Source organism: Procambarus clarkii, chromosome 1 (assembly GCF_040958095.1).
Source record: "Procambarus clarkii isolate CNS0578487 chromosome 1, FALCON_Pclarkii_2.0, whole genome shotgun sequence".
Classification (NCBI taxonomy): Eukaryota; Metazoa; Arthropoda; class Malacostraca; order Decapoda; family Cambaridae; genus Procambarus; species Procambarus clarkii.
In genome coordinates this window covers 57,174,861-57,198,078 of record NC_091150.1, presented here as the reverse complement: position 1 = coordinate 57,198,078, position 23,218 = coordinate 57,174,861, and the positions used below count along the sequence as shown (strand labels likewise).

At 47.1% G+C, this 23,218-nt stretch overlaps 1 protein-coding gene across 1 annotated transcript in view; it reads right to left on the bottom strand.

Annotated features, from left to right (window-relative positions):
- Hacd2 (3-hydroxyacyl-CoA dehydratase 2) overlaps window positions 1-23,218 on the bottom strand; it is a 175,876-nt gene that overhangs the window by 13,277 nt on the left and 139,381 nt on the right. The window contains exon 7 of the mRNA XM_045732646.2: window positions 12,670-12,782. Within this exon, the coding sequence (XP_045588602.1) occupies window positions 12,670-12,782 (113 nt within the window). The remainder of the gene's footprint in view (window positions 1-12,669; window positions 12,783-23,218) is intronic.

Sequence of the window (23,218 nt, the reverse complement as noted above, 5' to 3'; positions counted from 1 at the left end):
GTTAGAAACACCCCGGCGGGGACCAACGGGGTCTGAGGCCTCTCACGTGAGCCCCACCCCAGCCCCGGGAACCCACCCTGCAGGCCCCGGGGCCGAGCTGTCCCCTCAAAGCCCCAGCGTCAAGAAAACCCCGGGGCAGCCATGAAAAACATGAAGGAAGGGAGCCCACTAGGCTCCGGAACTTGAACCGAAACCGGAGGATAGGCGAGGGGCGAGATGAAGACCCCAAGCTCATCCCCAGCCAGCACAATGAGGCGAGGACAAGACAATGAAACCAAGGAACATGGAAAAACCAGGCCCTGCACGGCAAGACCGGCAAGGAAGGAGAGCCCCAGAGGGAGCATGGAAGGGCCGAACATAACGCCACAACCAACCCCAACACGAAGCTGCAGTACCAAAACCGCAGCAAAACGTCACCACACTCCCCGAGGAAGCGACAGAAGATAGATAAATCGTACACGAGTGGCACACAAGGGTACATAGGCGGAAACCGAGCACCCAACTGAGCCTTAGGGACGGTAGAAGAAACGTGTGCAGTGTAACAGGCAATCAAAGGAACACATTAGGCAGCCCAACATGGGCTGACCCCATACACAGCCCCAAGAGCAGAGATGAGAGTGCCCAAGAAGCACAGAATCCGCCCGACAGGCAGAACCCAACCTGCAAACACAAGGAGGCGAACACAAAACCTCCGACACAGGAAAACGTACTACCAAACAGGCATCCCCACCGTTGCACTGCGGAACAAGGTGGAGGCGGGGCCCCGAACTCGAGCAAGGTTAGACAAGCATAGGAGAGGGGCAGGAGGAGTACAGGCAGGAACCACCTCGGAAGGGACAAGAGGCCACCTGCAGACACCCGTGAACTGAGGAAGGAATCAGGTGGAGAGAACAAGAGCTGCCCAGTATGGGCTAATAGCCCTGCAGTAGGCACCTCGGGTGATACGGTCCACGTTCTCAAGTACACCTATGTACACCCATTCCTACTCCCAAAAACAAAAACAGCGTCAGGACGAAGAAGACGCCAAAACCGCACCAACTCACCTGCAGAACATAGGCCCTGAAGGGCCATGACGCAAGCGTTCGAGTCCGTATCCGCCGGAGGCGGCCAGTGCGCGCACGCTGGAGAGGATGGGAGCAGCGAAGGAGGCTCCCCACCCTAGAAAGCAGGGAAAAACCTCATGAATTCCACACAGCGGCACCCCAGAACACCCCCAAAGCAACGGGGCACGGATGGGAATAAGAAAAGAAAGAGAGGCAAAGCCCCCCGAGAGAATTGGAGCAGAACACGTGTGCACACCACCCGGAACCAAAACAAACTCCCACGGCGCATGCGCAGGACGCGAAAGAAAGTAGCCCAACCAGGCGAGAAGTAGCCCAACCAGGCGAGAAGTAGCCCAACAAGGCGAGAAGTAGCCCAATAAAGCGAGAAGTAGCCCAATAAAGCGAGAAGTAGCCCAACCGGCTACAAGGAGCCCAAACGGTCACAGAGGAGCCCAAACGGCCACAAAGAAGCCCAAACAGCTACAAAGGAGCCCAAACGGCTACAAAGGAGCCCAAACGGCTACAAAGGAGCCCAAACGGCGACAAGGAGCCCAAACGGCTACAAGGAGCCTAAACGGCTACAAGGGGCCCAAACGGCTACAAGGAGCCCAAACTGCTACAAGGAGCCCAAACTGCTACAAGGAGCCCAACCTGTCCAGAACAGAAGGAACCAGTATGGAGGCAAACTCCGGGACACGCAGGAGGAAGCCGCAAAGGCCAACCGCACCGCAGGCGAAGAGATGCAGTTAGCCGAAAACCTCCTGAAGACGGAACCGAAGAAACCACAGGGACACGGAACCGAACCCGGGGAGGAGCAGAACCCAAGCCCAAATCGTATGCAGAGGGGGGAAAGAAAACCCCACTCCTCGTAACAGTAAGCCCCGCTCAGAAGGACTGAAATCCAGGCGGGGCCCAATGGAGCCCAAGGCCCCCAAGGCCGCTCCTCCCCAACCCCAGGAGCCTCTGCACCAGGCCCCGGGGCCGAGTTGACCTCCAAAGCCCTGGCCTCACAAGAAAAAGCCGGGGCAGCCGAGAGAGCTGAAAGAGAAGGGGGCCCACTGGTCAAAACCCCGGAGCATCGGCCGGAGGAACAGACTCGAATGCCTCCGCAGCTACCCCGGACGGGGCAACCCCCGAAACTGCCCAAGTCTCAGAATCTCTAACCCCGCCCCGACCCCGAAGCCTGCAGATGCGTAGGGGCCGGAAGCAGGAAGGGGAAAAACAAGGGGGGCGTGGAAGGAACCAAGGCCGAAGCGACCAAAACCGCCCAAGTCTGGGTCCCTACACAAGCGGGGCAGCATCGGGGCGTCCGGGGAAGCGACAAACCAGAGCGCGTTGCAACATCCTACCCTGCAACGCGCGAGCTGCCTGCACCCACGGGAATTCATCAGCAGACTGGGTGAATGGAGTCACGAACAAGCAACAAAGCTCGCAGGACTCAAGGGTCGAATGTGTCACCGACCCAACAGGCAGCATGACGGAGGCAAAAACAAGGAGAGTCATCCTGAGACAAAGGGACAGAGCAACCCTCAACTCGCACAAAGCGAGAGGGGACGCAAGGGTCTCCACTATCGGACCCGAGAGCCCCCAGGGGGTTTCCCAGGGCCCCTAGACTGGGTCTGCTAAGGGTTATCCCAGGCAGGGTACTGCTAACCGGCGCCCCAAACTACCAAGCAAACTGCTAAAGCTGAACCCAAGGGACGTGTCCACTCGCGAGGGCAAAGCAGGGGGTGCCACCACACAAACGAACCTAATATAAGGGGGGGGGGGAAACAAGGAAGACCCCCCTACCAGGCAAAAACAAAAATAAAAGAAAAAACCACACAAGTGAAAACCACACAAGTGAAAACACGTACCCAGAGGGAACAGAGCCGGCCGCTGTCATAGGTGAAAACTAGCTACGCAGTACCCTGCGCCCCACCAGTGCGATAACTACCACTTACCCCAAGGTAAACAAGGGAGTGAAACCCCCAAACCCTCGGGGCGGCCAAATGCCAATCAGCGAAAAGCCAACAGAGGTAGACCCAAGGCGACTTGTGGAAGGCAACTCCAAGCCCCAAGGGCGGTACTTACAGGGCACTCAGGGAAGGTGACCCTAAGCACATGCAGCCCGAGTACCTGAGAATACTACTCCCAGCTCACACGACCACCGTAAGAGCAGCACTGCAAACAAGTCACAGCACTGAGACAAGACTGGAGCTGGAGCCACACGACCGTGCATGATCCCATCAGCCGAGGAACTGGGGCGGGGATCGCCGGCACGGGGGTCTGGGGCTCCCCCTTCCCCCTCCCGGGGAGGGGGGAGCTGCGTAGACATGCGGCGCGGCTCGCGTGACGTCATGCTTGTTAGTTCGTTTTCCTGGGGGAGTTCTGTCCCCTCGTTTCTCGATTTTGTTGTTTAACCAGAATAGGGGTTTGTTTTGTGGCGCTTACCTTTCTGGGTGCCTGTTCCGGCCGATGGCAGATATAGAATGCTCCAAATCACATGTGCATTTCTATGGGCCATTGCTCCCCGTGCCTCTCTGAGGGGGCCAGGTTCTGGCTCGTGGTCCCCGGTAGGCCTAGAACTCCACCCACATCGACTGATGCAAAATAGGTAGGGTATCCATATCAGCCATGGATAGCTCCGGGGAGCCGTAGGGGCTCCCCCCAGAAAATTATACAGAATAAACATTTAATAAATGAACTAAGACTTTGACTTCCAAAAGATCAATACCAGCTCATTCTCCCCTAAACATCGTAGTGTAGTATCCTGTAGTGCTGACACCAGGAGATACCAACACAAAAGCTGCACCAAAGGCCCACCTCGACAACAAAAACCGAAGCCCAGGCATGATCACAAAACGTGTGCCTAGACCCAAGAAGAACAGTCTGCAAGCCAGGAAGACCCCGGAACCCCCAGAAGAGGAAGAACCAGGGTGCACAAGAGGTAACCAATGGCCTCCAGAACCCCCCAAAGGGGACCGGAGAGAACGAAAACCTCAGGAACAAACCCAAAGAGCCCAAAGAAACCCAGAATTGAAACCGAGTGGGAAGCCCAAACCACCACATTTGCCGGCAGAAATGCACCACAGAAAGGAAGGGCAAAACCCCTCACTCAGACTGAACCCCCCAGTAAAACAGCCAGAAACGGACCGAAAACCGAGGGACAAAAGGCGTGGGAGCAAACATAGCAAACCGGCAGGGACACTGGGCCCAAACCCCAGGGCCCAGACCCAAACACAGACAGAAAACACAAAACTGGGTGAAAAACCAACACCCAAGCATTCCCAGAGGAACAAGAGAAGGGCAGAACACCCTAGAAGAAAGAACAAAACAGTGAAATGGCAATGGGAGGGTAAAACCTCCCTAAAACAAAGGCATAAAAATGCCCCAAAATGCAAGTGCACCCTCCCAGGAACATGTAAACAAACAAACTGCAGCGCTGCCCTAGCGACACGCAGAAAAGAAAATGGCCACCATAACAAAAGGAGACGCGGCTGACACAAGAGATTTGAAAACACGCCAGCAAATGTGAGATAAGAAAGCAGGTGAGAGGGACAAAAAAAAAAAAAAAAAAAAAAAAAAAAAAAAACTCACCCAGAAGGCAGAAAACCAAGCAGGGGTTGGGAACTGTCCCCCTCCCCCCTCTCTACAGCCTTGGGAACCCACAATAAAGGCCTCGGGGGCAGAGTCCAGGGGAAAGGCAGCAAAGAAAAGGCTGCTGGTAGGACACAGAAGCCTTGGCAGGAATAGCAGGCTCGAATGCCTCCGTCCACAACCCGAACGGGGCAGCCCCCAAATCTCAACACCAATTAAACCCCATCCCGAAACTCGCAGACGGTCCGGAGCCTGGAACATGGAAGGAGGGATTGCAAGGAGAAGGGCGAACAACACCTAACCAAAATGGGGCAGCACCAGGGCATCTGGGTGGGAAACCGACAGCGCGTTGCACCAACCTAAATCTAGCATGAAATGCAGATGCTGCCTGTACTCTAACAGTAATGTCATCAGAATAGTATTGAAGAGCAAGCAGAGAACACCTCTCGCAAGACTCCAGGTCAAAGGTGTCGTTGACCCAACAGGCAGCACGATGGAGGCAAAAGTGGTGACTGTACCCCTGAGACAAGGGCACACAGCAACCTTCAAACCTGCATGAGGCAGGCTGGAACTCGGAAGACGCATCCATAGGTCCACTGAGCCCTGAAAGGGTTTTCCAGGGCCCGTAGGCTGACTGCTACGGGAAACCAGGGCAAAGTGTTGCTAACCGGTTAACACCCAAAGCTAACAAGGGGAGAGATCAAAACGCTGAAACCCTTGTGACGTATACAATCACGGGGACCTAGCAGAGGGACACCAAAATAATTGAAGTAGAACTATAGCCACACCAGGCAGACCCCCACCAGGAGAAAAAAAAAATCCAACATCCCCAGAGGAAACAGGAAGTGGCCGCCGCGTAGGTAGGCAGGCTACACACCTTCTTGATGCCCCAACCAGCACGATACCATTCCCTACTCAAGACCAAACAAGGGCCACGAAACCCCAGCTGACCCCAAGGGCGGGGTAAATGCTGAGCAGCAAAAACCCCTATGGAAATGATTTTCCGAACGCACCAGAAAAGGGAACCCAAACATGCAAGGGCAGTACTCACAGGGGTGCCCAGGGAAGGATGCATGCAGCCCTAAAACTGATGAACACCTGGCCACCACACACAACAACACTGCAGAGGTCGCTACGAAGGCAAAACCCAGCCTATGGAAATCAAGTCCATAGAAGACATCTCCCCCTAATTACATTAGCTAATGAACTGAAGTGCTGGGTAGCCGGCGCGGGGAGGTCTAGGGCTTCCCCCCTCCTCCTCCTCTTGGGAAGGGAAGAGCTGCGCGAATGAGTGGTGCAGCAGTGGAGTGTGACATTTGCTTGTTTCATTGAGATTGGAGGGAGTTCAGCCTCTCTGTTCAGTTTTTCTTTGTACTTTTCTTATCATGTGGGTTTGTTTCGTTATGCCTACCTTTCTGGGTGCCTAACCCCGGTTGATGGCAGATAAGGAAAACCCCCAACCCTCGAGGTTCAGGTTCGTGGTCCTCAGTAGGTCAAACTCCATAGACTAATGCCCGGGTCTAATATATCACACATTAGCCCAATAGCTCCAGGGAGCCGAAAGGGCTCCCCACAGAAAATATAGTAATTTTCTCAAATATAAATTAATAGTATTATATATTAGCATATTGTGCATATTTGGGCACTAGTTAGGTTAGGTGTTTAGGTTCTGTCACCGATTATTTATATTTGTAGTATGTGGGTGAAATGTTGTAGCGTTGTAGTTCGAACAAAAGCCATCAGCGAAACACTTGTTCCGGAAGTGTTCAGACGTCATCAGTTGTGAGTCGTGTGTAAACAGTTTTTATCCATAAACAGGGGGTTTTGGCAGTTGCATGGGATGGACTTTAGGTATTTGTTTAGAAGACAAGCTGCACGACCGCATCTGGGAGCTTCACACACACGGGCAAACAGCCCCTGATGACGTCATGCACCACTTTATCCACGTCCCCACAGACAAAGTAAATGGAATGTGATATTTTTTTTTTTACAAGTACATGTTCAGGGAAGGAAATTTATCATTTTACAAAGAATTTTTTTTTGCGAACACTTGATTTTCGGTGCAGAGGGAGAATTTCGCAATAAACGCGGCGAATCATAGTAGTTAAAGCAGATGGGCTCACCATGAAAGCTAACTGACCCAGAGCACTACAGGTGGTACTAACCACCACCATATCAGTGACAGAACTGATGAAGAGTGTCGGCTCTGGGTCGGGGCCGGGCGGCCTGGTGACAGCTATGGGTTAACAGCATTGCTTGATAGTTTTAATGCTTCATTTTCTGTGAACCTTACAGTTGTCTGTAAAACCTTGCTGACTTATTGGATGGTTGAGGTGGCGGACTGTCACTCCTGGCGCCTCTGTGAAGTGGCTACATTCTGGCACTGGTCCATGCTAGGTGAAATGAAACTCCTGCAACTGATGGCCAATTAGAATGGAGCAACATTAGCAAAATAGTTTCAGGGAACCATTGGGGTATTCCCCCTGTAAGACTATAATATAAAGTACTATATAACCATCATAAAAAAACAGCGTTGAATGTAATGAAACACCATTTTCTGGGCGAGTTCCGGAGGCTCCCCGGAGCTATCCAGGCTGATATGCATCTCTTTAGAATTTGGCATCAGTCGATGTGAGTGGAGCTCTAGGCCTACCGGGGACCACGAGCCAGAACCTGGCCACCTCAGAAAAGCACAAGGAGCAATGGCCTATAGAAATGCACATGTGATTTGGAGCATTCTATATCTGCCGTCGACCGGGATAGGTACCCAGAAAGGTAAGAGCCTCAAAACAAACCCCTTTTTTGGTTAAAACCGACAAAAATAGACAAATGAGTGGACAGAACTCCCCAAATGAAAACGAGCAAACGAGCATGACATCATACGAGCCACACTGCATGTCTATGCAGCTTTCCCCTCACCGGGAGGGGAAAGGGGGAGCCCCAGACCCTGCGCCGAGGATCCACACCACAGTTCTGAGGCTGGATATCAAAATACGCAAAAACCGCCGACCAAAGGGAGGGAGGGTTGCTGGGGAGCATCCGGGACTCACCCAGAAAATGGCGTTTCATTACATTCAGCTCTGGTTTTCTAGGGGGAGCCCCTTCGGCTCCCTGGAGCTACTTCATCAAAGATAAAAATGAAAGGAGACTTACCCGGGAGGCGGTTGGTGCTCACATCTCAACTCGAAGTCGAGAAAGGCTGCAATCTCCGACCCAAAGCGACACAGGCTGGACTAGGCCCAGGAACATTAATGAGGTAGCTTGCAGCCAGGACCCTGTTCGACCACCAAAAACCCTGTGCCCGAATGTCAGCCCAGGACATGTTACCAAAGACAGCAGCAAACACAGCAAACTTACGAACGTCATGGGCACAGGGATAGACCGCAGGTTGGATAGACTTAATAACCCTGTGGATGACCTGAGAGACCTGCACCCGAGAACAGGGAAGAAGGGAAACCGGATCAACCCAAACCGCGTCCCCGGACACAGAAGCTGTGATGTGCAAATAACAGTGGAGGGCCGCAACCAGACACAACACACGATACACCCTCGACCTGACGAACCAAGCATCAACAACCCTTTCTCCAGAGGAAAGCAGCAGTCGCATTTTTCATCAGAAAAGAAGGAAACGACTGCAAACGAACAAACTTATCACCATGACCAAAAGAGCAGAAACCCCTGCACCGGAGAAGAGCATGAAGCTCCGCAACCCGAACCCCCAGAGGACAATACCAACAAGAAAAGAGCTTTAGAAAAACAATCCTGAACTGAAGGGGCCACAACAAACTGAGGAGAAGAGAGACAGGAGATCACTCTGTCCAAAGACCAAGACAGCTCAGGCGGCGCATGAGCAGGCCAGAGGCGAAACAAAAGATGAGACAGCTTGCTAAACGGCGCAGAAGTTACATCTATACTGAAAGCAAGCTGCAGCGGTTTCGCCAACGCCGCACAATAGGAGGCGACAGTATTCAGCATAAGACAGCATCATGAAACAACTAAGAGACAAAGGACAAAACAACCTGAACTGAAAGTGAAGTACAATGACAAAGAGTCAAAAAGAAATGGAAGGACCACCAGGAAACGTCATACTGCCGCCAAGACAAAGCCTGCAGGTGGGACACCATCAAAGAAGCCACCTGATCACTATACAGATGGTTATAGACATGAGTCAAAAAGACCAAATGCGAAGACTTGAGGAGAAGAGCGAACCAGTCTCGTAACGGACCAGACCAATCAGTTGAAAGAAGCGGAACTGCCGAAAAACCTCCGGGTTTGGACACATCAGCCAAAGAAGTGAGGTGTGGAGTGCCAGCGTGGGGGTCTGGGACTCCCCATTCCCCCTCCCATGAAGGTGGAAGCTGTGCAGACATGCGGTGCAGCTCGTGTGATGTCATGCTAGTTTCCTCGTTTTCATTTGGGGAGTTCTGTCCACTCGTTTGTCCATTTTTGTTGTTTTTAACAAGAATAGGGGTTTGTCTTGGGGCGCTTACCTTCTGGGTGCCTGTCCCGGTTGATGACAGATATAGAATGCTCCAAATCACATGTGCTTTCTATAGGCCATTGTCCTCGTGTCTCTCTGAGGGGCCCAGGTTCTGGCTCATGGTCCCCGGTAGGCATGGAACGCCACCCACATCAACTGATGCCAAATTCTAAAGAGATGCACATCAGCCTGGATAGCTCCGGGGAGCCAAAGGGGCTCCTCCAAGAAATAATGTACAGTATACTGTTTTAAAGAAAATGTTTCCACATTCCTTGAGTATGTTTTACTGAACGAATTTTCCAGTATCTTCAATGATTACTGGAAAAAAGTTTGCGAGGCATTTAGTTTAACCCTCAAACCGCTAGGGGCCCAAATGGAATTCACACCCACAGGCGCAACAAATAAAAAAAAAATCCAAAAAATTCTTTCGTCTTATAGAAGTGTTCATTTTTGTTCCCTGATCACGGAAAAAATAACAAAAAAATCGTAGGTGGCATATTTTAGCCGCAATAGGGTAGGGAAGTGTGGCAAAAAAGGGGCGTTGGCAGAGCCTTCGCCAGATGAGGTCTACTCCGCCCGAGCTGTCAGACGGCAGTTGCCACAAATATATTATTACCTAATTATTTCAATGTCTCTGATTTTTTCTTAGTTTTTTTGCAGTAATATTATTTCATACAGTGAATTGTGGTATATTTATATTATAAAATGTGTGAACCATCGCTGTACTCAAAATTATGGTGTGCATATTAGTGATTCAATTATTATGTTCATAAAACAATAAACAAATAGTTTTGCTGTTGTTACACTATATACACAGGTTATATATAAGTATCTGCATGTTTTGTACACCATAACGAACTACTAAGTTGGTCTTGTGAGTCAAAAAGCAACGAGGAGTGACCGCCAAACACCAGCGAGCCAATCACTGCCACTCCTTCCCTCAACACCACCTCACTCACCCTCATTTACCTCCCACAATACTCTTTCTGTATTTATTCACTATACCCAGACGTTATATATACGTATTTACGTGTTTTGTTCACCATAACTGTACATCTAAGCTTGTATGGTGAGTAAAGGCCATAAGACGTAGCTACTCACACAGTCAGCTGATCGGCGGCCGCCTTCAAGGCCAGACGCACTAATATTTGTCCTCCAACAATATTGTTTGTGGTGTTATTACGCTATATACACACATTATATAAAAGTATCTACCTGTTTTATTCACCATACCTGAACAAATAAGCTGTTATGGTGCCCAAAGACCATAGTGGCCATCAGTAAACAACATGCCAAGTCGTGCAGACGACGCTCCTCCCTCACCAAAATGGCGGCTCCCAACCTACTCCTCTCGCTGTTAGCTCACACTATACACACGTTATATATAAGTATCTACATTTGTGTTCACCATGGCGAACCACTAAGCTGGTATGGTGAGTGCAGTCAATAATTGGTGACCACACACAGTCAGAAAACGACGACACAACCCTCCCTCCCACAGCATTACTCCTCCCTCCATGGAGCACAGCGCTAAATATCACCACAATCCTGCTATTATCAGAATCCTGGTCAGTTTTATCACAGTCAGGGGGCTTCAGTAATACTATCACTGCTAAATAATAGCAGTATCATTTATATTATGGTATTTGTAGGCGATGCTGTGGTCATAAGCTGAACAGCGGTGCTGTGAGCTCGTGCTGCGTGCGCCAGCCTTGGTGGCTTGCTCAATACTGACGCTGTAACACCCAAGAATGTTAGCCTGGATTTTTTTTCTAGGTGGCATCTGGCAACTATCGGTCGTGGCTGTACTATAGCTGCCCCTATCCCAGGCGGGGCGTTTAAATTATAGCGCTAGACACGAAATCATATATAAATGATGTGCGCGGTTTTGGTTTTGTCACTGATATCATTTATATATGATATACGCGGTTTGAGGGTTAAATATAGCAAGTAGCAAGGAGCACTGTACAGCTAGTTTTATAGTGTTATGGTGCATTACAATGGGTGGTTTGCTGCATTGTAGTGATGCTGGTTCTCCTTGATAATATGTAGTTGGTAATATATGGTGAATACATGGAATTTTTTTTTTTTTTTACATCTTTAGCCACTTTCATCTCAAGTGTTCCCCCTTTTTCTCTTAACACTATCACGCACCGGGCATGTGCGCTGCCAACTTAGAGGTCACACCCCTGGGGTGCAGGCGAGCGTGCGAACAAGCGCGCTGCATCACTGAAATGTGTATACTTGTTTCAGTTTTCTCACCTTAATTTTCGTGCTACGTAGTTCGTTTTGGTATCATTGTGTTCGCAATTAAATTCCCTGCAGGTGTATATGCATATAATGTACAAAAGCCCGGCATGATTCCCCGTAGGAAAGCCTAAAATTACCTGTAAACGAGCACCAATTGGCACACCGCAACCTAATATGTATACTCGTTCAGTTTGATAACATAAATTTTTGTGTTACGTCTTTCATTTTGGTATCAAATTGTTCGCAATATAAAGGCACGTATTTTAAAACTAGTCTCATAATAATTGAGCAATAACTGGAATTTTAACAAATATTTTAATTTTGTACACTTATCATCACAAAATTATTTATATCTTTCCAGTGTTCTGTTTGTGTTACAACTTTCATTTTGGTATCAAACTGTTCGCAATGTTAAGGCGCGCATTTTAAAACTAGTCCCAAAATAATAGCACAATAAATAGAATTTTAACAAATATTTTAAAATTTTGACCAAAAATGAATTTATAATCTTTCAAGTGTTCTGACATCAGGTTTCATGTTACATCTTTTATTTTGGTAACAAATTGTGTGCAGTCTAAGGGAATTTATTTTGAAACTATCCCGAAGTCAATCGGATAAAAAATGAATTTTATAGAAATATTTTTGCAATGGACGCGAGCGATGTCCACGGCTAGGACTCAAGAGAAAAAAAGTGCATGTGAGCGTCATCCACGGCCATCGATACTGTTAATTAACTGAATGCCAGTTTCTTCTCTAGTTCAGGGGCCAGACTCATGAAGCAGTTATGCAAGTACTTACGAACATGTACATCTTTCCTCAATCTTTGACGGCTTTGGTCACATTTATTAAAACAGCATACATACAAGCATGAAAACTTCCCAATCAATTGTTCTTGTTGTTATAAACAGCCTTCTGGTGCTTCAAGCTGTAAACAAAGCAGCCAAAGATTGCAAAAAGATGTACAGGTTCGTGAGTGCTTGTGTAACTGCTTCGTGAATCTGGCCCCTGGTCTCACTATTTTTGAGCAACTGATCACTGTCCATCCCGTCATGCCCGAGTATTTTATGTCATGTCTACGTGTGAGTCTTAATTTCTCCAACACTTTGATATTTAGTTCTTTCAACTTACAGCACAGTTTAGTTCCTTTAAATCAGGAACTAGCCTAGAACAAAAACCTAGAGTTTTCCAGCATTATTAAGTTACATGTATTATTACCTAATCAAGTTTGTGGAAAGTATGTTTCAGCTCCTGGGTCCTAAGGTAGCATGCAAGTCATATCTTACATTTATATGGATTAGAGAGCAGAAGGGAACTTACCTTACCAATTCTATAAGTGACCACACAAGGAAAAGATAAAAGATAACAGGTTTTGTTTGCATTCTTTCTTCTCCTTCAATCAAGCAAAAGAAAATTATGCCTCGGCCACCAATCTGAAAATTTTGACGTATCCATAAAAATACTTTAGTCAATTGTGCTATTTTAGGAAACCAAATGAAATTAAAAATATAACATTAATATCAAGTATTTGGATTTAAACAGAAAACTAAGAAATTAACTTTATGATAAAATACAAAAATTGGGCAAAGGAAGGTGGAACATCACAAGATTTAGGTATATCCTCTACACTGCAAATAGATACATGCACACACAGATGACGTAATAACAAACAGATAGTATAGTTTCCAACAGGACAATCCTGTGTAATAAATCTACTTAGTTTTTATGATAGAGCCACAGAGATAATACAGGCAAGAGGTTGTTGGGTTGACGGTGTCTATCTGGACAAAAAAACCAGCGTTGAATGTAATGAAACGCCATTTTCTGGGCGAGCCCTGGAGGCTCCCAGGAGCTTATCAGGCTAATGTATGTTATATTAGACCGGGACATTAGCTAAGGAATTCAAACCTACCACGGACCAGCGCCAGAACCTGGCCCCTGCAGGCAGGTTTCAGGGAGCAATGGCCCTGGAAAACCGCCTTGTGGTTGGGGTTTTCCTTATCTGCCATCGACCGGGGTTAGGCACCCAGAAAGGTAAGCATAACAAAACAAACCCCACATGGTAAAAAAACTAAAACAAAAAACCGAACAGAGAGGTAGAAACTCCCTACAATCCCAAGGAAACAAGAAAACAAGCAAACATCACATTTTACTGCCGCGCCAATCGTCCCCACAGCCCTCCCCACTCCGAGAGGGGAAGGGGGGGAGGGGGAGCCTCGGACCTCACCGCGCCGGCTGCCTAGCATCAGTTCGGAAGCTAAGCTTCAACAATAGCGAAAAAAACACCGACCGGTGGGAGGGAGGGTTGCCAGGTAGCCTCCGGGGGTTCACCCAGAAAATGGCGTTTCATTACATTCAACACTGGTTTTCTGTGGGGAGCCCCTACGGCTCCCTGGAGCTTCATACCCAAAGAGAAGGAAAAGAAAGGGCTGACCCGGGAGGCGGGCGCCACAAACTCCGCAACGCGAAGCCGAGACAACAGGCTGCAACCTGTGACACAAGGCAACAAGAATGCACAGGAGCACACGCGCGCATAAAGAACGGGAGGCCAGGAACCTGTGCGACCCTCAAATCCTTGCGCCCGAAATGAGCCCTAGATGTCACCAACACAGCAGCGAAAGCTGCAAACGTCCGAACAGCACAGGCACAAAAATAGAACGAAGGCTGGAAGACTTAAAAACTCTGCGGACGACCTGGGAGACCTGAGCCCTGAAACAGGGAACGAGGGGAACCGGATCAACCCAAAGCACATCCCCAGACACGGTACGCAGGTAACGGCAAAAAAGCACAACCGGATGACACAGGACGCACCCCCGGCCAAACCAATTATGCATCAATAACCTAAAGACCCCTCCGGAAAGCAACCGTCTCGACCGTCGCCAGAAGGACGGAGAAAGGCTGCAAACATACAAACCTGCCACCAGTACCTAAGAGCAGAAACCTGAACCGAAGGGGCTACTACAAACTGAGGAGAAGATAAGAGGGAACCCTGATCAAGGACCAGGACGGCTCAGGCGACGCATGAGCAGGCCGGAGGTGAAGCAAAACACAAGAAAGCGTACAGAACGGGGCAGATTTGACGTTCACCTCGAAACCATGAGCCGGAGCGGCTCCGCCAGCGCCGCACAAAACGAGGCGACAGTAAGAAACGTCAAATAACTGTAGTCCTGAAAACCCAAGAAAGGACAAGACAACCCGATGCGAAAGAGAAGAAAACCCGATGCGAAAGAGAAGACAACCCGATGCGAACGAGAAGACAACCTGATGCGAAAGAGAAGACAACCCGATGCAAAAGAGAAGACAACCCTACGAAGAGAAAGAAAAAGGTGCATAAAAACACCAGGAACATCATACTGTCACTGAGACGAAGCTCGCAGGTGCGACACCATCAACTAAGCCACCTGATCACCACAGAGATGGTGATGCCCGCGTCAAAAAACCAGACGTGAAGAGCGAAGGAGAAGGCCGAACCAGTCACGTACAAGACCGGTCCAACCTGCCGAAATAGGCAGAGCCACAGGAAAACGCCCTGGGTTCGGACACCTATATCTTGAGATGATTTCGGGGCTTTAGTGTCCCCGCAGCCCAGTCCTCGACTAGGCCTCCACCCCCAGGAAGCAGCCCGTGACAGCTGACTGACACCCAGGTACCTATTTCACTGCTAGGTAACAGGGGCATAGGGTGAAAGAAACTCTACCCATTGCTCGCCAGCACCCGGGATCGAACCCAGGACCACAGGATCACAAGTCCAGTGTGCTGTCTGCTCAGCCGACCAGCTCCCCGTCGTGAACCGGCTCCCCTCATGAACCTATCAAGCAGAGTCTGAAAATAAAGCTGGGCTGGCCACCAAGGGACCATGAGGACTACTCATCTTGGGAATGGGCTTCAACTGAGCCAGAACTCGAAGCAACAGCTGGACTGGGAGAAGAGGAACCAGTACCCCCACTTCGACCAGTCCTGCCAAAAGGCATCCACCGTGAACGCCTCGCAGGCGGGTAAGGGCGCTGGACATAGAATGGGCGACGCCTAGACCACGCCGACTCAAAGATGTCCATGGCCAGGAATCCATACGTCCAGTAGAGCCAACGAAACGAGTTGGCGATAACTGGCCAATCCGTGTATAGAGGAATGAACCGAGACAGGCTGTCCGCCAGGATGTAGGACACACCCCGGACATGAACCTCACGGTTAGCCAAACCCTGAGAATCCAGCAAACGAGCCACTCGAAGGGACCAACCCCAAAGGTCAAACACCTAAGAGAAACCCTGTGGTTCCGGCAAAGAATCGCCAGAGAACAATCCGAATGGAGCCGAATGGTTATCTTGAGGTTATCTTGAGATGATTTCGGGGCTTTTTTTTTAGTGTCCCCGCGGCCCGGTCCTCGACCAGGCCTTCACTCCCAGGAAGCAGCCCGTGACAGCTGACTAACACCCAGGTACCTAATTTACTGCTAGGTAACAGGGGCATAAGGTGAAAGAAATTCTCCCCATTGTTTCTCGCTGGCGCCTGGGATCGAACCTAGAACCACAGAATCACAAGTCCAGCGTGCTGTCCGCTCGGCCGACCGACCCTGCGGGCAGACCAGCACGTCGAAGTTCAGACTCCCGCACAACTGCTCGAGCAACTGCCGAGCAAACCGGGACCCCCTTCATGAACAGCCGAAGGCAGGAAGGCAGCCGCAGCAACACTTCTGGAGGGGAAAGACAAGGAGCGGCCCAAGAGCCCTAAACAAGACCCAGCCAGGTCCGAACCCGTGACGGAAACAGTTGAAACGGCCTCCAGATCACCAGGAAACCAAACCCGGCGATCTGGAAAGAACCACACCCCTGGCGAACAGACAAGCGGACCAACTGGGAGTCCACACCAGCCAGTCGTCGAGATAGGCCAGACACCGAATCCCAAGCACACTCAGACAGGGCACCAAGTTCTGGTAAAGATGCGAATACACCAAGTGCCAGTTACAAACTAGGGAAGGTAACAAAAGCGGCAAGCCTGAAGCCCAACCACCAACTGTGCCAGTCCCGGAAAATTGGAGAGGAACGTGCCAAGAAGTGACCTGGAGGTCCAGGGCCACCATCTAGGCACCCGGCTCCAACAGAAGCCGGACCGGAGACAACAGTCCTCCAATGAGGGGCATAGAATCCACGGCGCAGACTGAACAAGTCCAGAAGAACCGCCGATTCGCCAGGCCCGTGTCTGCATAGAGCAGATAGGAACCCCAGAAGGATGGGGATTATTGACCATCTCCAACGTACCCACTAAGATGACATGACGAAGCGCAGGGGAAGAAGCCCACCCTGCCAGCCCTGAACCCCCCAAAGGGGCCGAAGCTGTCCGCCGCCGCCACCAGAGACCGGAAGACAACCAAAAGCGCTCACTAACTGCGGGCCCGTGCGAGAGTCAACAGAGCAAGCTGCTTCCCCAGCGCCCCGTCAACAGCAAAGAGGACAGAGCCCCTTCCGAAAGAAAAAGTATACACACATATTATATATATATATTTAAATATGACCGAAAAAGTAAGATTATTAAATCTAACACGAATTTTCTCAATACAGTACAACCTCGATTCAACGTACCCCGATTCAATGAATCTCCGGCTAGTTCGCACACTTTTCAGGCCAGATTTACTCACCCGGTTCGACGAACAATGGTTCGCCGAAGCGGGGGATGTTCGGATTTGCTTACGACGTCAAGACAGAGTTCACAGACTGGTGGAAAACTTTCACATTCTATCACAGATTACAATTATTAATTCTTTCATATGACAAGTTCGATCACACAGGTGGACCACTCAAGTGGACCGCACATGTGGTCCACAAGTGGTCCACAAGCTTACGATGTTGGGACATAGTTCACAGTGGTAGAAAACTTTACCATACCATCACAGATTACAATTAATAATTCCTTCATATGACAAGTTGGATCACACAAATGGACCACACAAGTGGACCACAAGTGGTCCACAAGCTTACGATGTTGGGACAGAGTTCACAGAGTGGTGGAAAACTGTTTCATTCTATCACAGATTACAATTAATAATTCCTTCATAAGACAAGTTGGATCACACAAGTGGACCACACAACAAGTGAATCATATGAACCAAACACCAGCCAGAATGGTCCACAAGAAGTGACGCATATTAACCAAACACCAGCCAGAGTCGTCCACACAAGTGAACGACTGAGTTTCAATGATTTTCGTTCACCAATTTGTGGCACACGTATCTTTGTAAATTAATTTAAAGGCTGAAGCGTGAATAGCTAGCTAATACAGTATGTTGAAATCTTCTTATATACATTTTCTGTGATGAAACAGGACGAGTGAGGGTGGACAGATAAGGTACAGTAAACCTCACTTTACAATGAGGTTTCACTCACTTTCGTCTGTGTTGTCATAGTTCAGTGACCCATGGCTTTGAATGTTTCACATTAATAAATCATTTCTAAAACTGGTGTTTTAACAACTCTTTATTATCCTAATTAAACTAAACTAAATAAAACCAAAAATATACTGTAATAAGATAGATATCTCCTATTTGAGAAATTATTCACGTTATTGGCAGCACAACTATAGCACGAGTGGACAGGTCTAATCCCTGTCCATACAACACCATGCTTGTTGTGTTCGATTTCGTCACCACAGTTCAGCGATCTACAGCTTCGAAATAATAAAATTAATAAATCAGTTCCAAAGTATTTTTTATAGCTCTTATTATCGTAATAATGTTGCTAAACTAAATATGTAACCCAAAAATATATAATTTGATGTAAATTGAATATTTGAGAGAAATATATGTTACTGGAAATCGAACACAACACCAGGCAGTGTTTTGTTCGATTTCGTCGCCACAGTTCAGTGACCTACGGCTTCGAAATAATAAAATTAATAAACCAGTTCCAAAATAAGTATTTTTTATAGCTCTTGTTATCGTAATAATGTTGCTAAACTAAATATATAACCCAAAAATATATAATTTGATGTAAATTGAATAATTAAGAGAAATTTATGTTACTGGATCAGGCTTAACCCTTAAACTGCGCATGGCATATATATACGCCCTGAGTAACATGTCCCATGGTGCGCATGGCGTATATATACGCCATAGGGTGCCAGGCCTGATTCAAATGGCCCGCGGCTACACGGGGTTCACAGTAGCTTCCTCAGGGCTCTTGTAAACAGATGCAATTTAAAAAAAAAATCGTGGGCAATATTCTCAGGTGTGAGAGGCACAGTACTGTTGGAGCAACCAAGGCCGGCGCACGCAGCATGAGCGAACAGCATTGATGTTCAGCTTGTGACCACAGCATCGCCGAAAAATGTCAAAATATATAATTGTTATTATTTAGTGATGACAATATTACAGATGACCAATGACTGTGATATAAATAACCAGGGTTGTGATAATAGCAGGATTGTTGTAATAATTAGCGCTGTGGGAGGAGTGATGCTGAGAGACGAAGGGAGACAGCATCGTTTACTGACTGTGTGGCCACCTGTTATTATTTGCATTCACCATACCAGGTCAGTGGTTCTCTATGGTGAACACAAATGTAGATACTTATATATAATGTGTGTATTAGTGTATTACCAGCAAAAGGATTATGCTGGGAGGAGCCATATGGGTGACGGAGGTGACGTCGTCTGCACGATTTGTCTAGCTGTTTAGAGGGTGGCTACTATGCTCTTTGGGCGCACTACAAGCTTAGGTGTACAGTTACGGTGCATAAAACATGTAGATATTTATATATAATATGTGTATATAGGGTAATAACACTGCAAAAGGTATTGTTGGGGGAGAAAGTTTAGTGTGTGTGACCTTGAAAGAGTGAGGGAGCCGCCAGCCGCCATCTGTGTATAGCGACGACTCTTAGTGCCTGAACTAACTATATCAGCTTAGCTGTACAGTTGTGGTGAATAAAATATACACATACTTATATGTAACGTCTGTATATAGTGTAATAACACCACAACTGGTATTGTTGGGGGAGAAAGTTTAGTGCGTGTGTTGAGGGAGTGGCAGCGAGTGGCTGGCTGGTGTGTGGCAGTAACTCCTTGTTGCTTTTCGACTCTCAATACCAACTTAGTGGTTCGTTATGGTGACCAAAACATGCCAATACTTATATATAACCTGTGTATAGAGTGTAATAGCAGCAAAACTATTTGTTTATAGTTTTATAAACATAATAATTGAATCACTAATATGCACATCATACTTTTGAGTATAGCGATTATTAACCACTTTTATTATATAAATATATTACAATACACACTATTGAATAATATTACTGCAAAAAAACTAAGAAAAAATAAATCGGAGACATTGAAACAATTAGGTAATAATATCTTTGTGGCAACTCCCATCTGTCAACGCGGGTGACGCTGACCGGGTCTGACGACCGCTCTGTCAACGCCCACTTTTGCCAGACTTCCTCGGTCAATTGCACCCAAAATATGTCACCTACGATTTTTTTTTATTTTTTCCGTGCTCAGGGGACACAAATTAACATGTTTAGAAGACGAAAAAAAATTTTTGAATTTTTTTTTTCTTGCGCACAGAGGTGTAAATGTCCCAAGGACCCCTGAGCAGTGTAAGGGTTAAACACCAGCCTACTGAAGGGTGTACGTATAGACGTAGTCTGCGTTCGTACAGTATGCACCCAGTGCCCTTAGCTTTGTCTGCGATTGACGTACAGTATTTATCCGCCGGTGGAAGAATAATCGTGGAATTGACCATTTTTTTACTACAGCTCTTTGGTTATAAAACAAAATGTCTCAGGGGCTTACTAATAGTGCCTTATTAATGCCAAAAATGAAGCAATATTTTGCAAGAACTAGTAGCAGAAAACCAACCAGCACGAGAACAGCCGTACCCAACACAAGAACAGCCATACCCAGCACGAGAACAGCCGTACCCAACACGAGAACAGCCATACCCAGCACGAGAACAGCCGTACCCAGCACAAGAACAGCCGTACGCAGCACGAGAACAGCCGAACCCAGCAAGAGAACAGCCGTACCAAGCACGAGAACAGCCGTATCCAGCACGAGAACAGCCGTACCCAGCACGAGCACAGTTGTACCCAGCACTGGTACAACAGCCGTACACAGCACAAGCACAGTTGTACCCAGCACTGGTACAACAGCAGCCAGCACCAGCTCAGAAGCAGCTGAACTCTCAGCAGCAGCGAGCACAAGCAAAGCTGATGGAAACATCTAAAAACATCGTGTGCAGCGTGAACAGTTAGAACAAGTGTTGAATTTAAGTGTGTACATAGTGTTAAAATTAAAGTTGCAGTAATTTTAGTGTACAATAGTTTTCATAAACTGTATTGTAGTACTCAACATACAGCAGAACTACTTTTAATCAACACAGTGCAAACGGCATAATGCACTGCAGTACGTATTTAATGTAGAGCATTCACAACTTCACGAAACTTCAAGATGGACATAGCTTCAACAATAAGGTAAATTTATGAATTACAATATTTTTTAGTAGAGAAGTAATATATAGGTAGAGTATGTAATATAATAATGCATTTTTATTGTGTACAAGAAAAAAAAAAGACACTGACACAAATGCCTCCTGAAGGTCACCTCTTGCAACGAATCCAACGAGCTGGGGTTGGTCCCATATAGTACGTTGAATCGAGGTTGTACTGTATGTATGTATGTATATGTATATGTATGTATGTATATATATATATATATATATATATATATATATATATATATATATATATATATATATATATATACAGGCATACCTCAGAATAAGAGTTTAATCCGTTCCTGGAGACGCCTCGCCTTCCGAAAACTCGCATTCCGAAGTTAATTTCCCCTGAAGAAATAAAGGGAAATGAATTAATCCGTTCCTGACTACCCCAAAAACCCTACATCAAACTAAATTTTTATACCTAATTTACCTAATTCATCTAAATAAACCTACAAAACTGTGTTCCAGTTATTACATACCTTGCTGTCGAGTGCTGTAGGCGTATGGAAGATGGTGAGGAGGGGGGAGGAGAGGAGTTACTGTTTGGAAGGGGAGTCCCCTTCCATAATCACATCACATAACCCCATGCCTTGTAACACTATGGATACCACTTCTCTTTCTAAATTTTTCAAACCAGCCCCTGCTTGCCTTAAACTCTTTCTTATCTGCATCACTCGTTGCAGGGGTATTCTTTAGAAGGTCTTCGTGCAACACCCTGGCTTTCTCACAAATAATGGCCTCCGAAACACTATCACCCCTCAACTCCTTGTCGTGTATCCAAATTAATAACAACTTTTCCACTTCTTCAAGTATTTGTGGTCTTTGTGCCGTTAATGTTCTTACTCCTTTTGCCACTTTAGCACCCATAATCTTATTTTTCTTCTTAAGTATAGTGCATATTGTTGATGTGGCTTTGTTGTACTGCCTACAAAATTCAACAACACGTGTACCGTTCTCATGCTTCCGAATGATCTCTTGTTTCTCCTCTATTGTCATCCTCACATGAGCTTTCTGGCCTTTATCCTTACCACTGGCTTTCTTGGGACCCATGGTGAGATATATAATAACAAATTGTATAGACAAATCACCAAAAATCCAACAAAACACTGAAAATCCGCGAGAAGAATTGATGTGGGGGTAGTCACTGAGCGCGAGACAATAATAAACTGAGGGGCGGCGGGGCGGAGGGGCGACGAACGCGCTAGGTCGGCTGTACGCGTATCAACAAACTCGCGTCCAAACTCGCCTCCCGAAGTAACCCTCGCCTTCTGAGACAAATTTTTGGAGTAAATACACCTCGCCTTCCGAAAACCTCGCATACAGGGACAATCGCATTCCGAGGTACCACTGTATTATTAAATATGACCGAAAAAGTAAGATTAATAATTCTAACACGAATTTTCTCAATCTTTCGTACATTACGCTTCACTGTTGGAGGTAAATCAAAAATCAATTCTCCAAAATTCATTTTTATTTCTAGTCTGACGCGACACGGGCGCGTTTCGTAAAACTTATTACATTTTCAAAGACTTTAGTTCACAAATACACAACTGATTAGAACTTACGTATCTCCGATTTTATATCTACATTTGAGTGAGGTGGGAGGGGTGATGTGGCATTAACACAAGACAGAACAAGAGGGGATATTAATAGGGTATTAAAAGTATCAACACAAGACAGAACACAAACAATGGGTATTGAATAGAAGTGTTTGTAGAAAGCCTATTGGTCCATATTTCTTGATGCTTCTATATTGGAGCGGAGTCTTGAGGTGGGTAGAATATAGTTGTGCAATAATTGGCTGTTGATTGCTGGTGTTGACTTCTTGATGTGTAGTGCCTCGCAAACGTCAAGCCGCCTGCTATCGCTGTATCTATCGATGATTTCTGTGTTGTTTACTAGGATTTCTCTGGCGATGGTTTGGTTGTGGGAAGAGATTATATGTTCCTTAATGGAGCCCTGTTGCTTATGCATCGTTAAACGCCTAGAAAGAGATGTTGTTGTCTTGCCTATATACTGGGTTTTTTGGAGCTTACAGTCCCCAAGTGGGCATTTGAAGGCATAGACGACATTAGTCTCTTTTAAAGCGTTCTGTTTTGTGTCTGGAGAGTTTCTCATGAGAAGGCTGGCCCTTTTTCTGGTTTTATAGTAAATCGTCAGTTGTATCCTCTGATTTTTGTCTGTAGGGATAACGTTTCTATTAACAATATCTTTCAGGACCCTTTCCTCCGTTTTATGAGCTGTGGAAAAGAAGTTCCTGTAAAATAGTCTAATAGGGGGTATAGGTGTTGTGTTAGTTGTCTCTTCAGAGGTTGCATGGCTTTTCACTTTCCTTCTTATGATGTCTTCGATGAAACCATTGGAGAAGCCGTTATT